Raw genomic sequence first — 21,804 nt, 5'->3', positions numbered from 1 at the left:
TGAAAAGTGAACTTAAGATATTAATACATGAGATGTGCAATTATTTCTATTTAGGAACTTTATTTAGAGAATAATTTTCTAACTTAGCCTGCGCTGCCTCAACAAACCTTGCTGCAGCAAAATACTCTTCCGTACCATGACTTTGGACTTTATCACCAAAGCTGTTCCAGTAAAGCAATGGATTGCATTTATTTTCTCTTTGGAACAGGGGACATGGTCTCTAAATCGAAATCAGAATGACCCATGCATTCTTTCTCCCAGCTTTCATGTCGAACCATAATTGCTCAAATGGCACATTTAAAATTTTGGCGCAAGCTCAGACATACACTAGCCGCCTTTTTAAATCAGTCCCAGTGGCCGGCGGGTACTGCGTAGCCCTACAAATGCATCTAAACATGCTGACTCCGAGGCTTCTTCCATTCTGAATGATCAGCGGTGCCATCTGTCTCTGTTTTGATTGGGGCTGGGCACATGTGTCCCAGCGAAACACGGGCCAAAAAAAAGAGAGAGAGAAAGAGCCAGCGCCTGAATTTACTTCCCGCTTCTGTAAAGACATTGTTGGGTTCTGTGTTATAGAGGCGGAGGAGATATGAAAGCATAATGAATTCTTCTGTCATTAAATTCTTCGGGGAATCTTTACCCAAGTCCCTACTAAATGCGGCTTAAAACGCCTTCTTGCAGCAGTAAGCTCCCCTCAGTGGTATTGCAACAGTGCATGCAAGTGTAAGAGAAATAATTCCTCTGTGGGGAAAAAAAGAGACAACATTTTTGGTTTGCATCAAGATGAAATTAGTCAGAAGCAAACTCTGAACTTGGCAAGCAGATGCTGGTATTAACAAGTTGTGCAAGCAAGTATAAAATAGAGGCGCTCGTGACTGAGAGCGCCTCAGCATCGTGTGTGTGTGCCCTTGCATGCACCCCGCTCCAAATTCACAACTTAGAACACGGAAATTAGAATGGGGAACATTGCATTATTCATAACTTGGCAACCAGAAGTCAGGGCACTTTGCCAAAATAAACTATTCTCTATAATTACAGGTGAAGAAACATTCTTTAATATCTTACAATACAAAAACATACATTAATCAAGGAAAAAGGGCGCTTTTTTTTTTCCTACAGGACAATAAATTAGCATCCTTGCCAATTTCCTCAATACACGTGACAATGTTTTACAGGATTATAAGTCAGCCTTTTTAAAGGAGGTCAGTCTAAAAACAAATAAACCAAATAAATGAGATTTTTAGCTAAATAAAGGGGAAGCCAGCTCCTAAAATGTTGATGTCTTGCCAGAAGATTTGCTTTTAGCACTGGCATTCTCACAGACCGAGGGTCTAAACTTCACTTGGTGTGTTTTGACATGGCTCTACTGCAAACAGGTTTGCTGGGCAGTTTTCTGCTTCAAGGGAGGTGGCCCCTTCTGCCATGGCCAGCTCATCTAGTGACATAAAATTGCACTGCATCGTGCCAGTCCAGTAGCCCGCATGTTCTGGGGTGATTCACAGTCAATCTGCCACCAGCGCCTCACACTGGAGTTCTTTCAGAGACTTAACATACTGACTATGCTTGAGATGTGTCCGCTTCCGTGTAAAGCCACCTGTGACTTTTCTTTTAAAAACTTACCAATTTAAGTCTTTTTCTTGTTAGTAGCAAACTTTTTTTTCAGCTTGATGTTATGTTCTTGCACTCCAGTAAGTGCAAAAGCCCTCTGTGTCTGTGTATCTCGCATTGGCTTCAGTAGTGCCCACCCACATTTGCCAAAATAAACTCCCCACATCGTTCTGCAGAGCGCTTGCTGCAGGTGATGCTTGCTAAACTGAAAGAGGGGGCGGATTCTTTCACCAGGTTGAAAACAGAAGCAGTTCTTGTCCCAGAAAACTTAGGGTGGTTTTTAGTTCGTGTCTGAAATGCAGATAGTGTGTTGAAGAGGTGTGAGAGCCAAGACAGCAGCATCATGCTCTGCTGTTGCGCAGTGTTACCGGTGTCACAGCATCTACGTGCAGCATGTTACAGGCTAATAAAACATGGTCTCTTCTCTGGAAAAGTTGCCCTCTCACCCAAACGTAAATTAGCTATGAGAGAAGACTTGCAATTAGATGATCGTGCACTGATGTTGGGGTCATTTTTGGATCATTTTATCAAGTCTTTAAGATTTGTGCCCCACAAAGCGACGACTGCAATAAGCTTTCTCTTCTGCAGCATAGTAGTGGTTACGTTAACTGTCATCTGCGGCTATGGTTGGATATGGCCAGGAGCAATTTCTCTGCTCCTGGAATCTTACTTTAGCTTGACTCTGCCTTCAAAGCATCAACCAACCTGTTTCTACTATTTATGATACGTAAGCTGCTAGCGACCTGACCTGTGCCCCTGGTGCAGGGAAATGGCATGTATGTTCTGCTGGGATCAGGTTCTCCACCTCGGACAAGGGAAGATAAAGCCTTTGTTTAAAATAAAGACATCACTCTTGGGTTTGTCAGTGGTTTTGTACATTCTCCCCTCTGCCACTCTGTGTTTACAGGCATACAAAACCAAAAATAAATGTATGAGGAAGAGAGAAGAAGGTCAGAATATCGAGTGTCAAAAGTAGCCCATGAAATTTTATTAGTGGTGCATTTAATCAGTGCTAAGCGTTTTTTACAAGGTACATGCAAACAGTGGAATTGTAAAAATTTATGGAATGATGTGTACAGTGTGGCTGTTTATGAAGAAAGGAAAACTTATATCCAGTTGAAATAAACCAAAGGGGAATGTTTTATGGAGACTCCTCAACAGCAGGGTACGTCAAATGAGATCTGGGTAAGGGGAGGATGGGGTATTTGCAAGGGCTTACTGATCTTTGAGGTGTTTTTCTGCTTCTTCACTAGCTAGCAGTTTGCATCTTTCTGTGGCTCTCAGACAGGCAGGATGCTGGCTGCAGTGGTGGTATGGTGTTTTGGTTTTTTCTGTACAATGGAAAGGAAACACAAGCGAACAGCTGCTGCCGGTATCTCTGGTACAAGGCTCTTGCTCTTGGGCCCGTTCCAGTCTAACAGTTTCTTGAGCAGCCCTTAATATCCAGCTGGGAAGGGTTAACTGAAGCCAATCACTTTGACATCAGCATTTTTTTGTTTCCTTTCTGGTCCAGTATTTTGTTGATGATAAAGCACAGACTTAGTCAATTGAGAGATTCCAGAGCTGCAGAATCAGAGATAATTTAATTAACGGAATTGCTTGTGATTGCCCACTGGGACAGCGGGTAGGAATTGCTCGATTTAATTTGGAGAAACAAAGATCACATGCATGCTAATGTTTGACAAATAACCAGCATTTAGCTTAAAGTTTTTTTGCAAAGGAGGGGGGCAGTCAGTTCCCAGGGGGGATTTCCCAGGAGGTGATTGCTGAGTAACAGCTTAGAGCTACAGATAGGTCCTTTTTCTTTTTACATCATATTTTTATGTCCATCTGCTGGCCTTTTACCTGAACAAAGCAAGGAATTGCTCAAAGGAAGAAAGTTTGTTCTTATTTTTAGTGCTGAGGGGAAGATGCTACGAACAGTAGAAAAACATGTGTTGGGCACAAAGACTTGAAAACTATCACGTGCTGTCGGCCAGGTCTCATAGACTTGCTCCCTGGTACCCGGCATCCTCAGCTGTGACTGCCAAGTTGTGGAAGAGTTATCCATAAAGCCCAGAGAGAAGTGCAGGACCGAGCTTCCTCTGCGAGGAGCCCTCCTTTCATGTTTTTGCTCTTGTATAAACGTTCTTGCTCAGGCCGCCCTGTTTGTGGTGATGTAGGTCCACAGTGAGTAGAGCGTGTATGTGCCCTCTTGATATGTTCTCGGCCAGGGAGGACAACGCAGGTATCGGCGGCACGGCTCACACCTGTGTGGTTGGAGAAACCCCAGCGCTGGGGCTCAGGGCATTGCTCTCGGCAGCACTTGTGCTCAGTACATCTCTCTGGAGGCTGATAAATGACGTTATCCAAACACGTCAAATCAGAGCGCTGAGGCGCAAAATTGTTAAAAGAGTCCTCCCACATCCAGCATGAGGTCAAGGCAAAGCGGGGAGAACAGGGTTGTGGAAGCCAATTCCTTTTTCCTCTGTAATTCCCTCTGCCTCCCTTGGCAGGGTAGCTTGTACACAGCCTTACCCGGTCTGTGGAGCTTGGCTTTCTGACCCTCGCTCCACCCCGCCATTACCCTGTAAAAATACCTTACAGCCTGCTCCCAGCTGTGTCTGGGCAAGCGCACACGAGGTGTGCACACAAGAGGGAAGCCTGAGGGAGTTCCCAAGATTGCTGCTGCAGGAAGAGTTGCTCCTCGGCGATGCTTATCTTTAGGATACAAGCAGCAGGTTGACGGTAAAACGTTGCTAAATGGAATGGCATGTGTCCCAAGTGTGCTAGCCACCACGGGAGCCAGACACATGGGAAGTCACTCTCGTCTTTATTCCATCCCTGGAGGTAGTTCCAGTTTCCTTTATTTACTAATGTTATCCCTATTTCCCTTGACCTCATTTCCTCTGGCTTTTCGGAAGCAACCGTGCAATTGTCGCTCACTTTGGGTTGACCCTTGGCCGCCACGTCCCTGGTTGCTGCTGCTACGGGAGGCTTTCCTTAAATCTCAAGTGCAAAATACTCACTGGTGGCCAAAATCTCTCTCTTGCGAGATAGGAGCTGCATCTTCGTCACTCCGCTGTGCATTAGGATTTGTCCTGAGAGCACACTTGGCAGGGAGAACAGGGGATTTAAAGCCTGTCGCAGCTGAGCTTTGATCAGCGCTGGGAGATATTGCAGTGGCTAAAGCTCTCTCTCTTACCAATGCACCCCAGTCTTGTTAATAAATGTATATTTAACAATGTCTGGAGCGTATGAAGTGATAATAACTAAATCAATACCTCCCACATTGATTGTCCAGGATCCCTACAGCGTGACGCACGCAGCGGTGCGGTAATTTTCCAGCTAACTAGCACCCTGATCTACAGCCCTCCTATTGATTGGCCATTGTATCAGGCAGCCTCTGAGCATTATGGCTTATACCTCTATTCAGCCCCCTTTTCTGATTCATTCGTTTATTACTGGACAGGTGCGATTATCTCAGAGACTTTCCGAAATTGGCCGATGGGGGTCAGCCATTTAGACTTCTATAAACAAGCCATTTTCTATCTCCTTTAGTTGTTGCAGTGGCAAATTTTTCCTTCTCAAGCTTTGACTGTTATTGGGCTGGGACTGGGGATGAATTGTCCTTTGCTTGGATCTGCTCAAGGATTCCACTTTTCCCTTTCCTTGTTGAGTCGCCTGCCCTTCAGACGAGGGCGGATAGCTCCACAGATAGTAATGGGAGTTTTTAGCAAGGGTTGAGGTTCTGCTTGCCACCGGCTTTGGGCAGGAGCCGCACTCACTGCCTTTACACCTCCAGTGCCCTTATGTGTGCAGAAAGGAGAGATGGGTTCCAGAAAGTCAGGTTCAACTGCAACCTTCATCCAGCATCAGGTTGTTGATGGGCCAGACTGGAAGGGAAACTATTTTCTCATCCGACAATGATCTTCAAGCTGTAAATATTGTAAATATTCTGTTTCTTCCTTGGACAAAACTAACACCTTGCTAGACTTTCTTTGAAAACAGTAACAGCTCATCCTAGAGGGTGAGAACCCAAACTGGGATATGATAATAATTTATACCATTGAGTAGGAGCAAGTGGGGAACAGGGAACGCTGTCTGCTACTGAAGCTCTTTCATTTTGCTCCAAAGAATGTTTATTGATACTAAGTCTTGAATCCACAGTGTCCCTGTCCCCAGGCAGCCTTCACCCATGAGGCTATCACGGGACGTGTATTTCTTTGCCTTTTTTGCAGTTTTGAAGTTGTTACCATTTGCTAGTAACTGTCATTTGCAATGGATCTCCTTCTGATGAAGGTCTGTCCTCAGTTAGCCCGTGCAGAGAGTATTTGATCTGTACAAAGGTAGGAGTGAAGTTGGAGGAGCTTTATAACACTGGTACTTATCCATGTGCACTCCTGCAGCTCCAGTTTCTTCTGAAGTGTCGTAATTAGAAAAATCACTCAAGATCTTTTCGACTAGCTCTCTTTCCAGAGGCTTTGGAAAAGCCAGCAAAATCACCTTGTGGGAGATCACCTCAGGTCCCTCCCCGCGTGCCAGTGACAAGTGACTAATGAACAAAGGAGTGAGTGCATGTGTACAGCGGGAGTGCTGAGATTGCAGCTCACTTTATTGGCTGTAGTAATTCCACTAGACCCGTGTTTTAGCCACCTGTTGATGACTCACCCTCTAAAAAGGTAGAACACGTAGGTGCCACTGTGGGTTGTGTTGTGGTTGATGCAGCTTCTGGTGGCAAGGTACTCTTCAGGTTCTTCTGAGGTGGAGGCTGCTGGACAGATGTGGAATTCACTGATACACGTGGAAATTGCTGGTTTGTTTTGATTTTTTTTGCAAGAAAGAAAGCCTTAATGTCAGTGCAACACTCTAAAACTTTTCTGGGGAATGCTTGAGGGCCCCTCCTTACGTCTGCACTGTGTGGAAATCAGATGTTGCAGCTTGCTGGAGTGACACATCCTTGTCTGTAATGCTCCCTGCATCTCATTTGCTAAGCGTTGCTGTCTGCCGTTGCTCGTAGGTTGGCAAGTTGCTCTTTTAACCAACGTCACAGAACCATGAAAACACACTTGCCTGTCCTCAGCCCAGCACCTCTGTGAGAAAAGAGATAATGCTGCCCATCAGAGATGACCCTAGAAAATGGGAAAGCAGGGACTGTAAAGCTGCTTTTATAGCCACCCTGTTGGCACAGTGTCTGTTGCTTTTGGTTTCTCCTTGTTTTCAGTATTAGAGCCCAACATTGTGTTGATCCTGTGTAATGAGCCGATCCTGCGTTTCGCAAGGTTGATGGCCAGTGAAGTCCTCCATTCTCTAAGGCTAAGAGCAGCGCTTATTGCCCACAGAAAGTTATCTTACCAGATTTAGAGCAAAGTACAGAACTTTGTCCAAAGCATTTGGTCTTAAGGAATCTCTTAAGGGAGACAAGAAAAGAGACAGAAAACAAAACAAAAATATCTGTTCTTTAAATGTCCGTGTCTTGCAGAAACTTGCTCTGTATGAAGTTGGCAACCCCAGCCCCGTTGTGTTCTGTCGTGATGTGTTTGGAAGTGTTTAGCAGGACACCTCAAAGAATTCACACTGGAGTTTTCAGGAATTCTTCTTCACCCTGAGTTGGATGTATTCGTACAACTTTTGCCGTTTCCTGTGCTGTATCTGTTGTGGGATCCTTTTCCCCCGAACTCTTAACAATCTTGTGTGCTCAACGATGCTCACTTTCCATCATCTTTTCCAGAATTACAGAAGACTCTGCAGTGACAACGTTTGAAGCATTAAAGGCTCGTGTCCGTGAGTTAGAAAGGCAGCTTTCCCGTGGGGACCGCTATAAATGTCTCATTTGCATGGTGAGTAGCACTCCACTTGCGGTAATGAATCAGAAATGTCTTGGTATCTTTGCCGAGGAGGGGAGAAGCTTTTCTCCTGTTTCAGGTGGAGTGGAGGAACTCATCTTTGTCCCTATACACCAATTAGCCTTCCAAATGAAGGTGCTGGGTCTTTTTAGCAATTGATATTTCTGTATGTATTACATTGTTCTGCTGGTATTTGTAGCTGTGCGTCTTTATCAGGGCAAGAAAGCCCGAACTTTGGAAGACTTTCAGCCTGTCTGTAGAAAACTCCCAGACACCAGCACCCTCTTCCTGCGTGTCAGATTTATGTGCATAGGAGAGAGCAGAATCTGTGGTCTGAGAACCCACCACATGATTTGAGAACAGGAATGTTGCCTGAGCATTCGAAAGTTGTCGATGTCCTGCTTGCTCTGTGAGGATGCTGTGGCCTTCTTAAAGAAGGGCAGCAGCTCCCTCTGGTGGTCTGAGCCTGCAAAGCTTTGCGTCTCCAGTTTACTTTCTGATGATAGCGGCAGAAAATTCTGCTTGGTGGAGGGCTCCCTCTGCACCTTCAGCTTGATGCACGGTACTCTCTCCCAGCTCACGACTTGTGCGTGCGGGGGTGCAGTCCTCGTCTCATCCTGCAGGAGGGACAACAGCTTGCTGCTGATCTCCGGAGGTTTATTGGCAGTGATAGAAATCACTCTAGAGAAGGCATGTCTGTGAAATAGCAGCAGCATTCTTGGGATGTAGTTAAGCTGTTCCTGCAGAGCTAAGAGTTGTGATAAGGGTTAATCTTACCCTGTCGCCGGTTTTTGTATGATCTGGTGACCTTTCTGATGGGAATAATGGCAGGTGGCCGCAGCAACTTCAGATGCTCTTGCGATAACTGTGCTGAGCCAGGTCACCCCTTGAGTGGATTATGGGGCTTCCAACAGGAGTTCTGGGAAGCCAGAAGAATCGACTGTGAGAGACTTTCTGCCTCTACTACACAAACATTACAAAAATACAAACTTACATATTACGCAAGCTCTTTTTTTTTTTTTTTAATAGAAAATACAAAGCGATGTTACCCACAAAGAAAGGTGCTGTGACAGGACTGGGAGCAAAGAATCAGTTAGATACCTGCTGTGGAAATAACCTGTTTGCTTCTTCTCCTCAGGACTCCTACACAATGCCCCTGACTTCCATTCAGTGCTGGCACGTGCACTGTGAAGAATGCTGGCTGCGGACTCTGGTGAGGCTCTTCTCTACTTTCTTGTTGAATTACAGACTTTTTCCTCTCTTCCGTGATACTTGATTTAAATCACCACAGGAAAGGTGGTTTTTGCTTTATTTTAAACAATGTGAATGCTGTGCATGCAGACTTCCCAAGCCTTGCTGTTTAACACCCCACTCTAGCTTTGACTTGAATGAGTTTGGTTTGAGTCGTCGTGACCATAGGGCAGCCCTGCCACTTGCTTGCTCCTCTGCTGCTGTGGGGACAGCCATTGCTCATGTGAGAGCTCTGTACCGGGGACAGCCTTACCTTACAGTAATTTCCTGTGGGGCATCCGTGCAGAGAGGTAAAGCAGTGAGAATGGAGGCCAAATCCACTGAGATTTCATGGAATGGGTAGCTTCTGAGAAACCTAATATTCCCCTGAAGCAAAGGGAATCATCTTCAGGATAGATGATACGGAAGGGAGCTTTTATGAATATGAATCTATGTTTTTCAGATTATTTGAAATAGCACTGTGCAGTGTTCAAGCGTATGCCATTCTGTTTCGAAGATTGGGGACTACCTTGAACATGGAATAGGTGACCCAGTGCAGTAATAATTTATACATGTGTTAAAGGACATCAGGTTAAAATTTAAGGTGTTATTAAATAAAATGTTTTCCTTTCCTGTCTTGAAACTGTGGGCTTTATAATCGGCCTTTAATGTCCCCTGTGCAGCTGATTTTCAAGCTTTCGTTTTGCTCAGGTTGGGGAGTGGAAAATAGTCGGTTGTGCGTTCTAGTTCTCCCGTTAGCAAGATGATACAGTGTTGGGTTGCAAAAAATGTAAGGGAATGCCACTCCTAAAAACTGTTCCTGTAAGGCATTGCAAAATCTACTTTATAGAACACGTTGTGTGCTTGGAATTACGATTAAGCCGATCATGCTCCTTTAAATCCTGCCTTTTAAAAGTCGTGTCCAAGAAAAGCTACCAGGACGGTGAAGTGCCTGTGGGCTTGAGTACTAATAGCAACTCAATAACTTGGCTATCCCTTGGGCTGCATTTTATAGCTCTTCAGCTACACCCCGTCACTATTTAGATTATACAAGCTTTTGTAAACATTTTAGCAGCGTGTTATAAAAGACACATATGTGGGTACGTAGCTGTGAGGCGTTTGGATGAATGTGCGCTCTGCCACCTTTGCTAAGTGAAGAGTAGTCTTGTCCTTCAGCGGTGCGACGAGCAAAGGATAAAACATTAATTTCTTTTTCATTTTCTTTGCTCTGAAGTCTTTGTCCTCTCCTCTTCCCAGCAGCCTCAAGTCATCTTCTAAATCTGTGGCACCGATTTCAGGCTGTTCTTAGGCTCAGCAGCAACTTAGTTCACCTTCAGTCAGGCCCCTTTGTTTCATGTGCAGCGGCCACGGCTGCTCCTGAGAATGGGGAAACCCCGCTCCGGGTGCTTGGGGGTTAGCGTTTGCCTTTGCAGAGCGGGAGCCATCTCCCCCCCAGCCGTCGGTGAGGAGGATGGGGATGGAGCTGGCTGTGTGCTGTCCGCACATGGCTCTTCTGCCGACCGGGCGGGCGGGATGGGAATAGTCCAGCAAGACATCATATTAGGGCTTGGCACTTGCATAGGGGAAGCAATTAATAAGTGGCTACTCATGTGTTCCCCAGTCCTAGCCTCTCCCTGCAGCCCCCAATTTATTAAACCAGGCCTTTTCACAAGGCATGCTTGCACTACCTCTCCTGTCTCAAAAAAAATCTCCCAGCCTGTGTTCGCATGTTTCTAATGTAACCATTAAAATGTAGCCCGAAGACAGCAATAAAAACCCTGGAACGCCTTGGTGCTTTTGTGTCTTGATCAAAGTCAATGTGTGTAATCTCGTTAAGACTGCCCTCCTTCCCCCCTCCTTTTTTATGAATTTAATGGCATACAGCAGCTGGGCTCAGTGTTTAATGCTCACCAACCTGCATTGTTCTAATTAAGGTATCTCCTTTTATTTCGGGCACAAAAGAGACTCTTGTTTTTTTTAACAAGCGAGGAGCTGTGGGATAGTGTGCGTAATAATCGCTGCTGTTACCTTTCCCTGGGTATAAAGCTGGCTCCCCAGCGGGGGCAGGAGGAGGGAGCCTGCGCGTGCAGCACACATGGAAAACGCTTGGCTGGGGGAGAGGGGCAACATTTTTCTTCTGTTGTGCAATAAACAATTTGTTGGAGTTAATAGGAGTTGGGGCGGGCGGGCTGTGTCGGGCTTCCGGCCCCTTTTGAACATTCTGGAGATCTGCCATCCCTGCTGGTGAAAAGTCCCCTTTCTCCTGTGCGCCTGTGGTTTATACGCCCAGCCGAGATCCAGTATTAAATCAGAGTGTGAGTGTGTCTGAGAGAGAGAGAGGGAGGACCATGTATTGAACAAGGCCCTGGAACTGAAGGCTCAGAGTGCCTGGGAGCACTTCTAAACTTCTGAAAGGTACTGCAGACAGGGTGAAATTTGATGCTCACATCTGTCTATGGACCAGAGGAGGTGAAGTGGTTTTTAGGAGGTTTAAGGTTTAAACATTTTCTGGCATACAATGCTACAATGATCTGAGCATCTCTAGTAACCTCTGACATCCGTGGTGTCTAGGGCACTGATGAGGATTGGATCTTTAAAGCACTCAGGCTTTCTGAAAATACGATTTTTGGACTTTTGGCTCCCGATGTCCAATTCCAAATTATAACTGTTCTGTTGCTAAGGGAGAGGGGGAGACATTTTTAACTACCGACTCTATGAATGGCTGCTGGGCTCTCTAGCTTAGGTACCATTACACTAGAGCTCAGGGCATCAAACCATCTTCAAGTTCTGGGGATGAAACATCCACTAGAGGAGACTCCATCTCTGTCTCCTGTTCCTATGTTGGATTAATGTGAAGGAAAGGCTGGGGTTGCAGAAAGGGACCCTGGAGACGGCTTCAGAGAACCGAGATCATGGTGCTGGCCAAGTTAGCCAGCGCTTCAGTGCCAATAGAAGCTGCTTGGTTAGACGTTTCTCCTCAGGGTGGCCCTGGAGAAAGGGCACCGTCCCTTCACCCAGAGTCAGGACATGAAGAGCTGAGTGTGTTTTTTCTCCTTCCCCTTACTCTGTGAGCAGAACTGGTCTGCCCAAGGGCTGCGGTCCAGAGGCCTCAGGCTATGGGTATGCTGTACGCTGCATACGCTGTGCGCAGCTCTGTGGTTGTAGGCATAGCTGGAATGGAGGCAGGGAGAGGGGTACAAGAACATGTTGCTTAATGCTGCGTGATCGTGCCTGGGTTCCCAGAAAATCATATAAGCTGTTTGGTTAGCTGGGTCTGTCTGGTGGTTTTGTAGTGCTGTGTCAAACCACACTGGTGAGCTTGCTACTCCGTGCTTGCCGGTTGTCTGGGGCACTCAACACAAGGACATTTCTCATTCATCCATTCTGCGTGCAGGGAGGTAGTTGATAACTTCAAGTTACACAGAAAATGGGGACACAAGCCTGGGGTCACTTCCCTGTGTACCCTTTTGGAAACCCCTGGAAACATGTGTGGGTTCTTCAAAGCCAGGAGAGGAGATGGTGTTGCAGGAGGGAGGCTTAGCCTGGGCTGCAGGAGCTGGGGTTCTTTTCCCTGAGCAGCGACCGTCGTCATGGTGGGTGTCTGTCCTCAACCGGGCGTTGGACTGCAGCCCTGAGTCACTGGGTCACGGGGGATAAATCTCCTTCTGGAACAGCTTCGTCTGCCCCTGCTCTATCCCTCTCCGCTAACCAAGAGGGACCCTACAGCTTCTGTGGGTGCAATTCGTATTCTCCTTCTCCTGCGAAGAGTGCTCTGACAGTAGAGATTGGCAATCTGCTGCAGTGCTTCGCTGGGGAGGTTTGGAGCCTCCACCCTTGGAGATTTGTGAGAACAGGTTTGATGCATGTCCATCAGTGGTAATTCAGGTTGAAGGTGATCTTGCCGGTGGAATGGGTCGGTGGGTTCTTGACGGCCCTCTGAGCTGTGGTTCTGTGATCTCCCAAACCCTGGTATCCTTCCTTACAAAGTAAATAGAGTTAAAAGCAAAGTCAGGCTGTTGTTTGCCAGTGATGGAGCTGTTTGGGGGTGCAGGTGTGCAGGGGCTGGAAGAGGGCAGGTTCATTTGAGCAGGTACAGCTTGCTGAGTTTCCTCCATCACCTCTACAGCCAGATCCAGCATTTCCTATGTGTATTTGCTGACCCCAGGCTTGTACTTTCCTGTCTTGGGCTTATTTGAAAATGACAACTGCAAGAGCAGGAAAAAAATCACATCTAAAATGCCTTCTTCATCACAGAATATGCTTCCAGGGGATCCATCGGTAGATATGTATGTTCTGCAGTTGACACATTTATATCTTTGGTAGATTACACTACTACGTTCTTAGCCTTGTTGCTTTTTCTAGGCTATAATACCATGTATCCCATGTGGGCTGGAGTATTTTTGTAAGAAACAGTGCAGATACAGAGCAATCCTTCTGGGTGATTCCTTGTGCTTCCAGCAACATAAGGACCTCCTGAATCAGCAGCTGCACGGAGGATGCTGTGCTTGATCCTTCATGATATTCCTATCTGCCATGAGGTTGTCCAGTTATTTATTAACATGTTTCAGTTTTGGCTTCCAACAACCTGTGGGGGTGAGCTCCACCCTTTGAGGAGGCTCCTTGAAAAAGGTTGTTCTCCTGATCGCTTTAACCCCATTACCTGACAACTGGAGGTACCCCACGACGACGGTGGTGAACGGCTGCTTCTCTGGGAATGAGCATTTGCAGAGAAGAAGCTGCCACTTCGTGTGGAGACATGAGTGGGAGAGGGGGCTGTCGCCTTGGTGGAGAGCTGGATCTTAGAGTTCGATTTCTCTCCTGGCAAAAGCTGGCACTTGGTTTGGGTCCCTCCTGTCATCTCTCTGCTTTGGTTTTCCTTCCTAGAAAATAGGCAAGCTTTGAGCTTATTTGAGCAAGCTTTGAGCCCGGGTTTGATGGTGGCACTGTGCAGGCGAAGTTGCTCTGTGTGTGTCTCTCTCTCCAATCTCTGTGCCTGGTAGTGTATTCTGCTTGGAAATTGCCCATTTTTAGACCCACAGGACAGCAGGAAGTGCCTAAATCCTTCCTTTTGAGTTTTCTTGCTTTAGCCCATTTACAGCAGACGTCACGCCATTTTTTTTTTAAGAGGCAACTTTAAGACAAAATACTCCAATCCTTCCTGGCACCGTGTGAGCCCTAATGACTTCTCAACATCTCGGCTCTCGTTAATGTATTTTTCAAACTACTACCCCAAGTGATTAGCCTGTATTGTGGATCAATCACTTGCCAAATTTTAATTAACAAAGGGGGAGAAAAAATAAACTCCGTCCTCGTTCCAGCCCCTTTTCTTTGCTTTGTAACAGCCCTGGAGCAAACTTCTTGCAGCAGAGTTTTATAAACCCCTCAAAACTGGGGTTTATAATGGAAAAGCTGAGGTGGCCTTTACTCTAGCACACGCAGCTATAACACATCAAGGCTTTTCCATGAAGCTATGATGAAAGGAGCAGAAGGACCTGGAAAAAAGGAAAGAAAGAAATGGCCGACAGGTGGGACTTATTATTCCACAGCATTTATATTTCAAGGGAAAAGTTTAGTAACCCCAGCTGGCAGGTGAGCAGTGGGGGAGCAAATGCTTTTTCGTTGTGCCTGTGCCAGCGTGTGTGTGTGTACAAGCTTATGTGCCTCGCTACAAGAGAGGAGAGCTTAAATGCTAGTGCCAATAAATGTTGTACACCTACACTGAGAAGTCAGATGTAAGGAACAAGGTTCTAAGCAGTTTCAATCCGAAAAGAAAAAAATCAGGACGTAGTTCTGAATTTAACGCACATGCTTATGTGTGCAGAAGATGACAGTTTTATTTGATTAAAAAAAAAGAAAAAAGAACAAGGCTTCCACAAGGGTCCAAAGTCATTATTTCTGCTTGAACTGTTGAATACCAAGCGTAAGTACTAGGGAGCCCAGAGACCTGGGCCCGGTGTGCGGCGTGCAGTCAGCCTGCGCGGCGTTCAGGCCAGGCTGCTGAGGGTCTCTGGGATGCCGTGGTTTCCCTCCAACGTACCCAGGCTTCGGAGCTCACGGTGAGCTGCCCTTCCCAAGCGTAGGTGAAGCAACCTCTGCCACTGCCCCAGATCAATCTGTGATCACGTAGCTTCTGCAGAAAATGGGTCAAGCTACGTGTGGTTGGGTTCTGCCTTCTGACGTGGTGGAAAACTTGTCCCTGGCTGCCCATCTGCAGCTCTCAGCCTTCAGTGGGGAGAGTGGAGCCCTCAAAAGCTATCAGCGTATGGTGCCGAAAGCAGATCTCCAGGAGAGATCCCAGGGACTGGCAGGATAAATCCACCCGTCTTCCCTTTCCCTGTTGGTGTGAGGTAATCACATACCTGACCCTGCTTTGGCACGGAAGAGTGGAGCAGAGCCGCAGTCGGTTTAATCAGGCTTGTTCTGCCGTCCCGTGGGCTGAGGGCAGAGGACTTGTGCTTACAGCGAGCATCTGCGCAGCCTTTGGAGCGACCTGTGCAGCGTGGCTTTGCAGGAACCTGTCCTTAGAAATTGCCCGCCGTGAGCTGTCTGGTCTGTGTTAGCGAGGTCGCCCTCAGCAAGGGTTGCAGACATCTGCCTGCAGCTGTCTCAGTCCACCTCCAGATCCCAGAATGGAGCACGAGGTGCAAGACAGCGAGATCTGCCTTCAGCAAAAATGAACTCAAGGGGGTTCAGTGCTCCTCCGCACCCACCTGCAGCCAAACGTCTCCAACGTCAGCGGGATAACTGCTGAAGCGCTTTGCATGGGAGTGCTGAGGAACGGGGGGGAGGGCATGGTTTTAGGTGGCAGCGAGCTCTTTCCATCATCCATCGCCCCAGACTGAAGGCAGGCTGAGGCGTTCGACAGGTCAGGAAACTGGTCCTGCCCATGGTGCGTTATCCAGCCAGGCAGAAGCTCCAGCTGCTTGGTTGGATGCTTTGCTGCCTCTTGCCAATAAGCTGTGCCTGTCTTGAGGAGGAGAGCATGGGCACAGATGTGTGCAGTAGTCACATCTGGAATGCTTTAAAGTCCCCGTGCACGCTTAATTCTGCTTGTCAGGGCACACAGGGAACCTTGAACGGGCAGCTGCCAACTGCTGCCCCTTTGACAACATGCTGTGAATTAATTCCTCAGCACCTCCGTGCCACTTCCCCCGGGACCCTCCAGCTACAGAGACGATGCCAAGAGGCCGACCAGATGCAACAGGAGCCTCTGAGGACCGCGGAGCTGCATGGCCACGCAGGCCTGAGCAGGGACTCAGCTGAAGCAGGCTGTTTTGTGACATTTGCATCCAGCTTTGTGAGCCCCTCCTTGGCAGTGCTGCTGTGTACCCTGGCCCACTGTGGCTTTAAAGGTGGCAGAAGGAGCCACCTTTTTCCTACCTGTTGTAGCTGCTGCTTGAAGTTTTTGCTGGGATGTGCAGGGTTAGAGCTTGTCCTCTAATGCTGGAGATCCAAAGGTCTGGTCCTGAGCACGAGCGAGGAGGCATGGCACATAGACAGGCTCTGTTACAGTCCGGTGTGGTTGGTCTTCGATTGCATCAGAGTTTGAGCCTTTCCTTCCAGCTGGGGTTTGTGCTTGTGCTTCCCAGATTCCAGCGTGCCAAGTCCGCTCCGTGAAGACCAGTGTGTGGGGGTGCTGGATGCGTTGCGCAGGCACAGCGAGATGGTCCCTGCCCCAAAAAGCTGAAAATCTAAACAGGCACAGCAGTTACAGCGGGGAAAAGATCGGTCCTGGGCAGCTAGAAGGACCTGCCCGCAGGCATCAGCACCAGATCTAGATGCACCATGCAGACCACTGGTGGTCTGTCCCATGGCCAGTCTGTCACTCGCCCCAAGAGTGGTGCCTGGGGTGTCTTGGGTGTCCGTTACGGGTTTCGTTCAACTCCAATTCAAAAGGACTTTGTGTGTGGCTGTTTTAGATCCCAGGTGCAGGTGCCCCTGCTTGCTACCTGCGTCGGGGCAGCGGCTCCGCTGCTGGCAGCAAGGGGTCTCAAACGGGAGCCCAATGGCTCACGATTCCAAAGCTCAGGGAACTGTGAAGGTGCAAAGTCTGTGTCTGCCGGGAATAATGTGCGCTGGGAGCAGGGAGCGGGCTGGTTCGAGGCTGCTCTGTGGGGGCTTTTCAGTCGAGACTGCAGAGCAAGCAGGACTTGCACCTCTTCAGAGCAGCATCCCTGTGAGGTATTTGCGTCTGTGTAAATTTTCCGTACCTGGGACTCTCTCTTCCAGATTCTTCTTAGTCCGGGGAGTTTCCAGGGGAGAAGGCCCCTGTCCTCTCTCTGCAGATGTTGTCACGGAGCAGAAAGGACCTTTTCTAAGGACGCTTGCCTTTTGCAAGCAGCAGTGACAGCTCCTCTGCTAGGGATGTCCCCAGATGCAGGTAGCAGTGCCAAAGCAGCGTGGCAGGTCACCGTCCTACCTTGCGGCTCAGCCCGCGTCCTGCAGGCTGCCGCGCTCCCTGCTGCGGGTACTGGAGCCGGCCTCGCTGAGGGAGAGCGGCAGCATCGCTGAACCGAGCGGCTTCGGTTCCGCCAGCAAGCCCGGTGCGAGCCGGCAGGCTCTCACACGGCGTGTCGCATCCCTGTCAGCTCGCTTGTCACGCCGGGCGTGAGCTGCTGGAAGGGCCTGTCCGACACCAGGGAGCAAAACTGAGGGTGCTTGGACAGAGCTGGTGCTCGGTCCTGTGCGGCAGGAGGTCGTGTCAAGGCTGCGGTCGGTGTTGAAAGATGGGGCATCCCGGTTTCTTGTGCTGCTGGTGCTGCAGACGGGAGGCTGCCTCGCAGCAGAGCCATCTTTCTGTCATTTTTCCCATCAGCTGTCTGTCACATCTGCCAATCCCATGATGACCGGCTTAGGTTGACCCCGATTCTGAGGTTTATTAACACCCTCTTGCTGTCAGGCTCGGTGACAGATGGCACATCAGCCCTTGTTTTATTTCATGTAGCGTTCACGTTGGCCGCCCATTACCTCACCCCAGCTCACGTCGCAGTTTGCTGGTTTCAGCTCACCTTGGGAGAACAGACTCGTCTCCGCAGCGTCCCTGGGGACGGGGGTTCCCTCCGTGCCAGCAGCTCTGGGGCTTTTGCAGGATGGCCGAGGCAGCGCCCTGCTGTGCTGCCCTGAGAAGGGATGGGCCAACCTCGCCATGAACCAGTTCAGTCATCCCAGCTGGAAAGGGCGCTTCTTCCAGCGGGGTTGGTGTTCTGCCCGCACGGTGACCTGAACTGGCTCGTGGGGGGCTGCGGGTGGGCAGAGGGAGCAGATCCGCCTGGCACCCAGCGGGATGGGGTGGCTCGGAGCTGCGGAGTTTGGTGACGCACCTTGGCTCTGGGTGTCAGCGTCCTGCAGAGCTTCTGCCCGCCCAGCTGCCTCGTGCCAGGGACTGGAGTGGGATGGGGGGCTTGCAGGGCAGGCAGGAACGGCGCTGGGGCTCCCCGTTCTCACAGCTTGTGCCCGCTGTTGGGAGGGCATGGCCCTGCCTGGAGGGGGGAACGGGGGTGGCCTTGCTCCCCATGCTCCTGTGCTGCTCCCCCCGAGATCGCAGGCCGAGGGCAGGATGGTGTGGGTTGTCCTCCTCCGCTGTCTCACACTGTTCATCTCGTCTGCCGGTTGCAGGGTGCCAAGAAGCTCTGTCCCCAATGCAACACCATCACATCTCCCGGAGACCTTCGGCGCATCTACTTATGAAGGACCCAGCGGGAGGGCGGGACCCAGCTACTCAGCTCAACTCATCACACCAAGGGGGAGAAGAACGACAGCAACAAAAAAAAAAGACGTTTTAAAAATGTAAAAAAAGAACCCAAACCAGAGACTCCAGACACGGACTCGAGGATACAGGAGCAGTGGGGAGCCTTGGCTCCCAGGTCCCCCGTGTTGAGACCTCCTTCAGCATCTGCAGCGGGCGAAACCAAACCCTTTGTTGTGAAGCCCCCTTTTTTAAAACCAGTATTCCCCATCCACCCGTTCCCTGGAGCTGGCTTGGCATCGCGGATGGCTAGTGAGCCCTCCTTTGGACTGTGTTGTTGACCACTCTGCCCCCAGGAGACTGGGGAAGGGACACTCGACAGAAAGATGTTAAATAACCTGTAACTTGTGTTCTTTGTTCAGTTTTTTTTGTTTTGTTTTTATTTGTTTTGGTTTGGTTTTTGGTTTGGTTCTGTTTTGGTTTTTTGTGGTGTTCTAGTGATAAAAAAAGGTTTAAAGAAGAAAAAAACACACCCAGGCAGAAATGAAGCACATGTAATATAGATTATATATGTTTACAATGTTGTGTATAAATGGGATAGACTCAAACATTACATACTAATAAGTTTCCCTTTCTTTTTTTTGGGTTGTATTTTTTTTAAAGAAGAAAAAAAAAATGAGCAGAGAACATTAAACCCATATTTTTCTTGGTTCAGCAAAGTTTTGGCATTAAAGTCATTAGTTTAAAAAAAGTATATATATACATATATATAATATAAATGGTTTAATGTTCTGTGGTGTATATTTCCTCATTCAGATATGAAGTTAACAGCTTTTAGTAATGGCTGTAGCATTGCCCATAACTTACAGAACTTATGGGGAGTAGAGGAGGTGGATTTTTGTCATTAGTTGTAGCTAATGGGGCTATTTATAATAGAGTCGTTATCCCCGGAAAGACACGGCTTTTAACTCCTCGCCGGGGGACCGGGCAGGGCAGGGAGGGGGGCGTCTGGCTCAGCCCCCTTTGCCCTTCCCCTGCTGGGGAAGGGGCAGACGGTGCGGAGCTGGAGGGAGAGAGGCAGCGTGCCGGAGCGCTGCTTGGGGGTCCGGCTGACCCCTCACAGCACCCCCGAGGCCGCAGCCCCTGCCCCTGCCTTGCCCCACTTTCCTCCCCTGTGGGCAGCGCTCGCTGGCCAGGGATGCTCGAGCTGCTCCGGTGGAGATGTCGGAGCTGCTCTGGTGGGGATGCTTGAGCTTCTCCGGTGGGGTTGCTTGAGTTGCTCCGGTGGGGATGCCCGCGCTGCTCTGCTGCCCGCTGCCCGAGCAGGCTGGCCATGCCAGTGGCTTTGCCCGGAGAGGCCCAGCCGGTTCCGTCGCGGTGCCTGGCTGAGGCGTGCCAGCCCTGCCGAGCCAGCCCTGCCCTGCACTGGCATCCCCAGCTCCCGCTCTCCTGGAGCCTGTGTTTTGCAGAAGAATTTTTGGTAGAGAGCCCGAGCCAGCCCTGCCGCATCCCCACGGCCACCGCAGGGCTGGCCCGCAGGCTGCGGCGAGCAGAGGTGCTTCCAGCCAGAGCCAGAGCTTCCCTGCAGCCCGAGCTGCTTCCACGCGGTCCCTCATGCTTGTCCCTGTCTCCCGTATCCTCAGCCTTAACCAAAGCTGCCGTCTGGCCTGGTTTTTTGTTGGTTTTTCTTTTATTTTCAGGACCCAAGAAACAGATACCCCAAGGCGAATGCATGCCCCGGGTGCTGCTGCCTTCCCCCAGCCCTGCGCTGTGCAGCGCTGTCCCAGCTCCGTGTGGTGCCAGCTCCCCAGACCCAGAGGGCGGGGAGATGGGGAAGCCCATCTCCCCCTGGTCTTTCCACGCGGATCCCACCTGGCAGCACACCATGGCTGGGGCATTTTAAGTCTGGAAACAGCGGTGGAGGAGGGGGTTTGGCGCTGGGGATGCCATGGGGGTGACAGCCCCACCACCGCTGCTCTGCCCCGAGCTTGGTGCTGTGTTACGGAGAGCAGCTGCTGTCCTCGGCATCTCCCGAGCGATTTCAGAAGGATCCCACTGCACCCGAAAAAAACCACCAAGCTAAATTGAAGGAGCTGTGTTTGATAAGCGTCTTGGCAAAAGATGACAATTCCTAATTGAGAGTTTTCTGGGTCTCCGAGCTCACAGCAGCGTGTTGGCCTCTGAGGCTGGAGAGCTGCCGTCTCCCCTGCTCGGAGCACATCCCTGCGGAGCTCCCGGGGATCGGAGGGAGCCAAGGCACCCCGGGAGGGTCCTGCCTCCCCCGGGGAGGCTACTGGCAGGGAAAGGGGCCGCAGCAGTGGGCTGTCGCTGCTGGGTAACGCCATGGCGGGCAGGCACACAGAACTCTGCTCCGGGTTTGTAAAATGGGGAAAAATTTGGCAGGAGGTTGGGGCATGGCTGGGCTTCGAGTGCCCCCCAGCTGGGGCTGCGATGCCTGGGTGCTGGCGCTGGGGTCTCAGAGGTGGCTTTGGAGAGGGCGCAGTGGGTGGGTGTGAGAGGCAGCCGGGGAGGGGGAGAGGGCAGGACCCCCCCACCCCAGCCCTCCCTTGGAGCTTGACCCTGGGGGAGAGCCAGGCTGCTGGTGGGTGCTGCGGCCCGGCCGTGTGCTCTCTGTACCTATGTGTAAAACCATCTGTAACGAGTCATTGGTTCTTCATTTTGGGGTTTATTTCTGGTTGATTTATTTTGTTTGTTTTCATTGTAAAAGCCATCCCCTGTTTTCGGGGGGGGGGAGCTGCAGGGGGAAGGCTGGGGAGAGAAGCATCCCGGTTTGTAACAGGCATCCGCTGCTTCCCCTCTTCTGTAATGAGTTTAAATGATTTTTTTTTTTTTTTTTTTTTTTTAATTTTGAAATATCGGAGTTACCTATCTTTGCCCAAAGAATCCCAGTTGCACAAAGCGATATTCCGGTGTGTCGATGATTGTGTGTCGGTGTATATTATACAAAGAGGTACTTGTCACTCCCGTTTGTAAACTACATTTGACATTAATTAAACAAGTATGAATCTTCTCGGGTGCTTCCCGCCTTTCTGTTTTTTCCCTTTGCAGGCGAGAGGCAGCGGAGGAGGCACACGCACACACCCCCCCCATATGCCGCAGCCTCCTGATGTGGGCTGCGTCCCAAAGGGGAGCCCTGCTCCTATTTGGGATGCAAGGACAGATGCAGGGGGACGACAGGGCAGGACCCCCACGTCCCGCCCCAGCGTCCCCCTGCAATATTGCATCCCCCCAATTGTGTCCCCCTCCCCACAGAGCCAGGAGGTCAGGGTGAAGGACACACCTCAAGGGACCCCCTTCGTAATGAAGTCTCGTCAGCAGCATTAGTTGGGAGCAGGAGGCACCCAGCCCCAACAGATCTATACGTCCTGCATTAGGGGCCCACCGGCGCGGTATAGGGTTACCCCCGCCCCCCCCACCCAACAGCAAGGACCTAGG

At 49.8% G+C, this 21,804-nt stretch overlaps 1 protein-coding gene across 5 annotated transcripts in view; it reads left to right on the top strand.

The window, feature by feature from the left end:
- RNF220 (ring finger protein 220) overlaps positions 1 to 21,378 on the top strand; it is a 225,351-nt gene extending 203,973 nt beyond the window's left edge. For all 5 annotated transcript variants that reach the window (XM_075424640.1, XM_075424643.1, XM_075424642.1 and 2 more), the window contains 3 exons: positions 7,319 to 7,427; positions 8,572 to 8,646; positions 18,279 to 21,378. In XM_075424640.1, coding sequence (XP_075280755.1) covers positions 7,319 to 7,427; positions 8,572 to 8,646; positions 18,279 to 18,350 — 256 coding nt within the window. In that variant the 3' untranslated portion in view covers positions 18,351 to 21,378. The remainder of the gene's footprint in view (positions 1 to 7,318; positions 7,428 to 8,571; positions 8,647 to 18,278) is intronic.
- Positions 21,379 to 21,804: the final 426 nt, after the last annotated feature.

Source organism: Opisthocomus hoazin, chromosome 6, assembly GCF_030867145.1.
Source record: "Opisthocomus hoazin isolate bOpiHoa1 chromosome 6, bOpiHoa1.hap1, whole genome shotgun sequence".
NCBI lineage: Eukaryota > Metazoa > Chordata > Aves > Opisthocomiformes > Opisthocomidae > Opisthocomus > Opisthocomus hoazin.
This window is presented reverse-complemented; position numbering and strand designations above follow the sequence as displayed.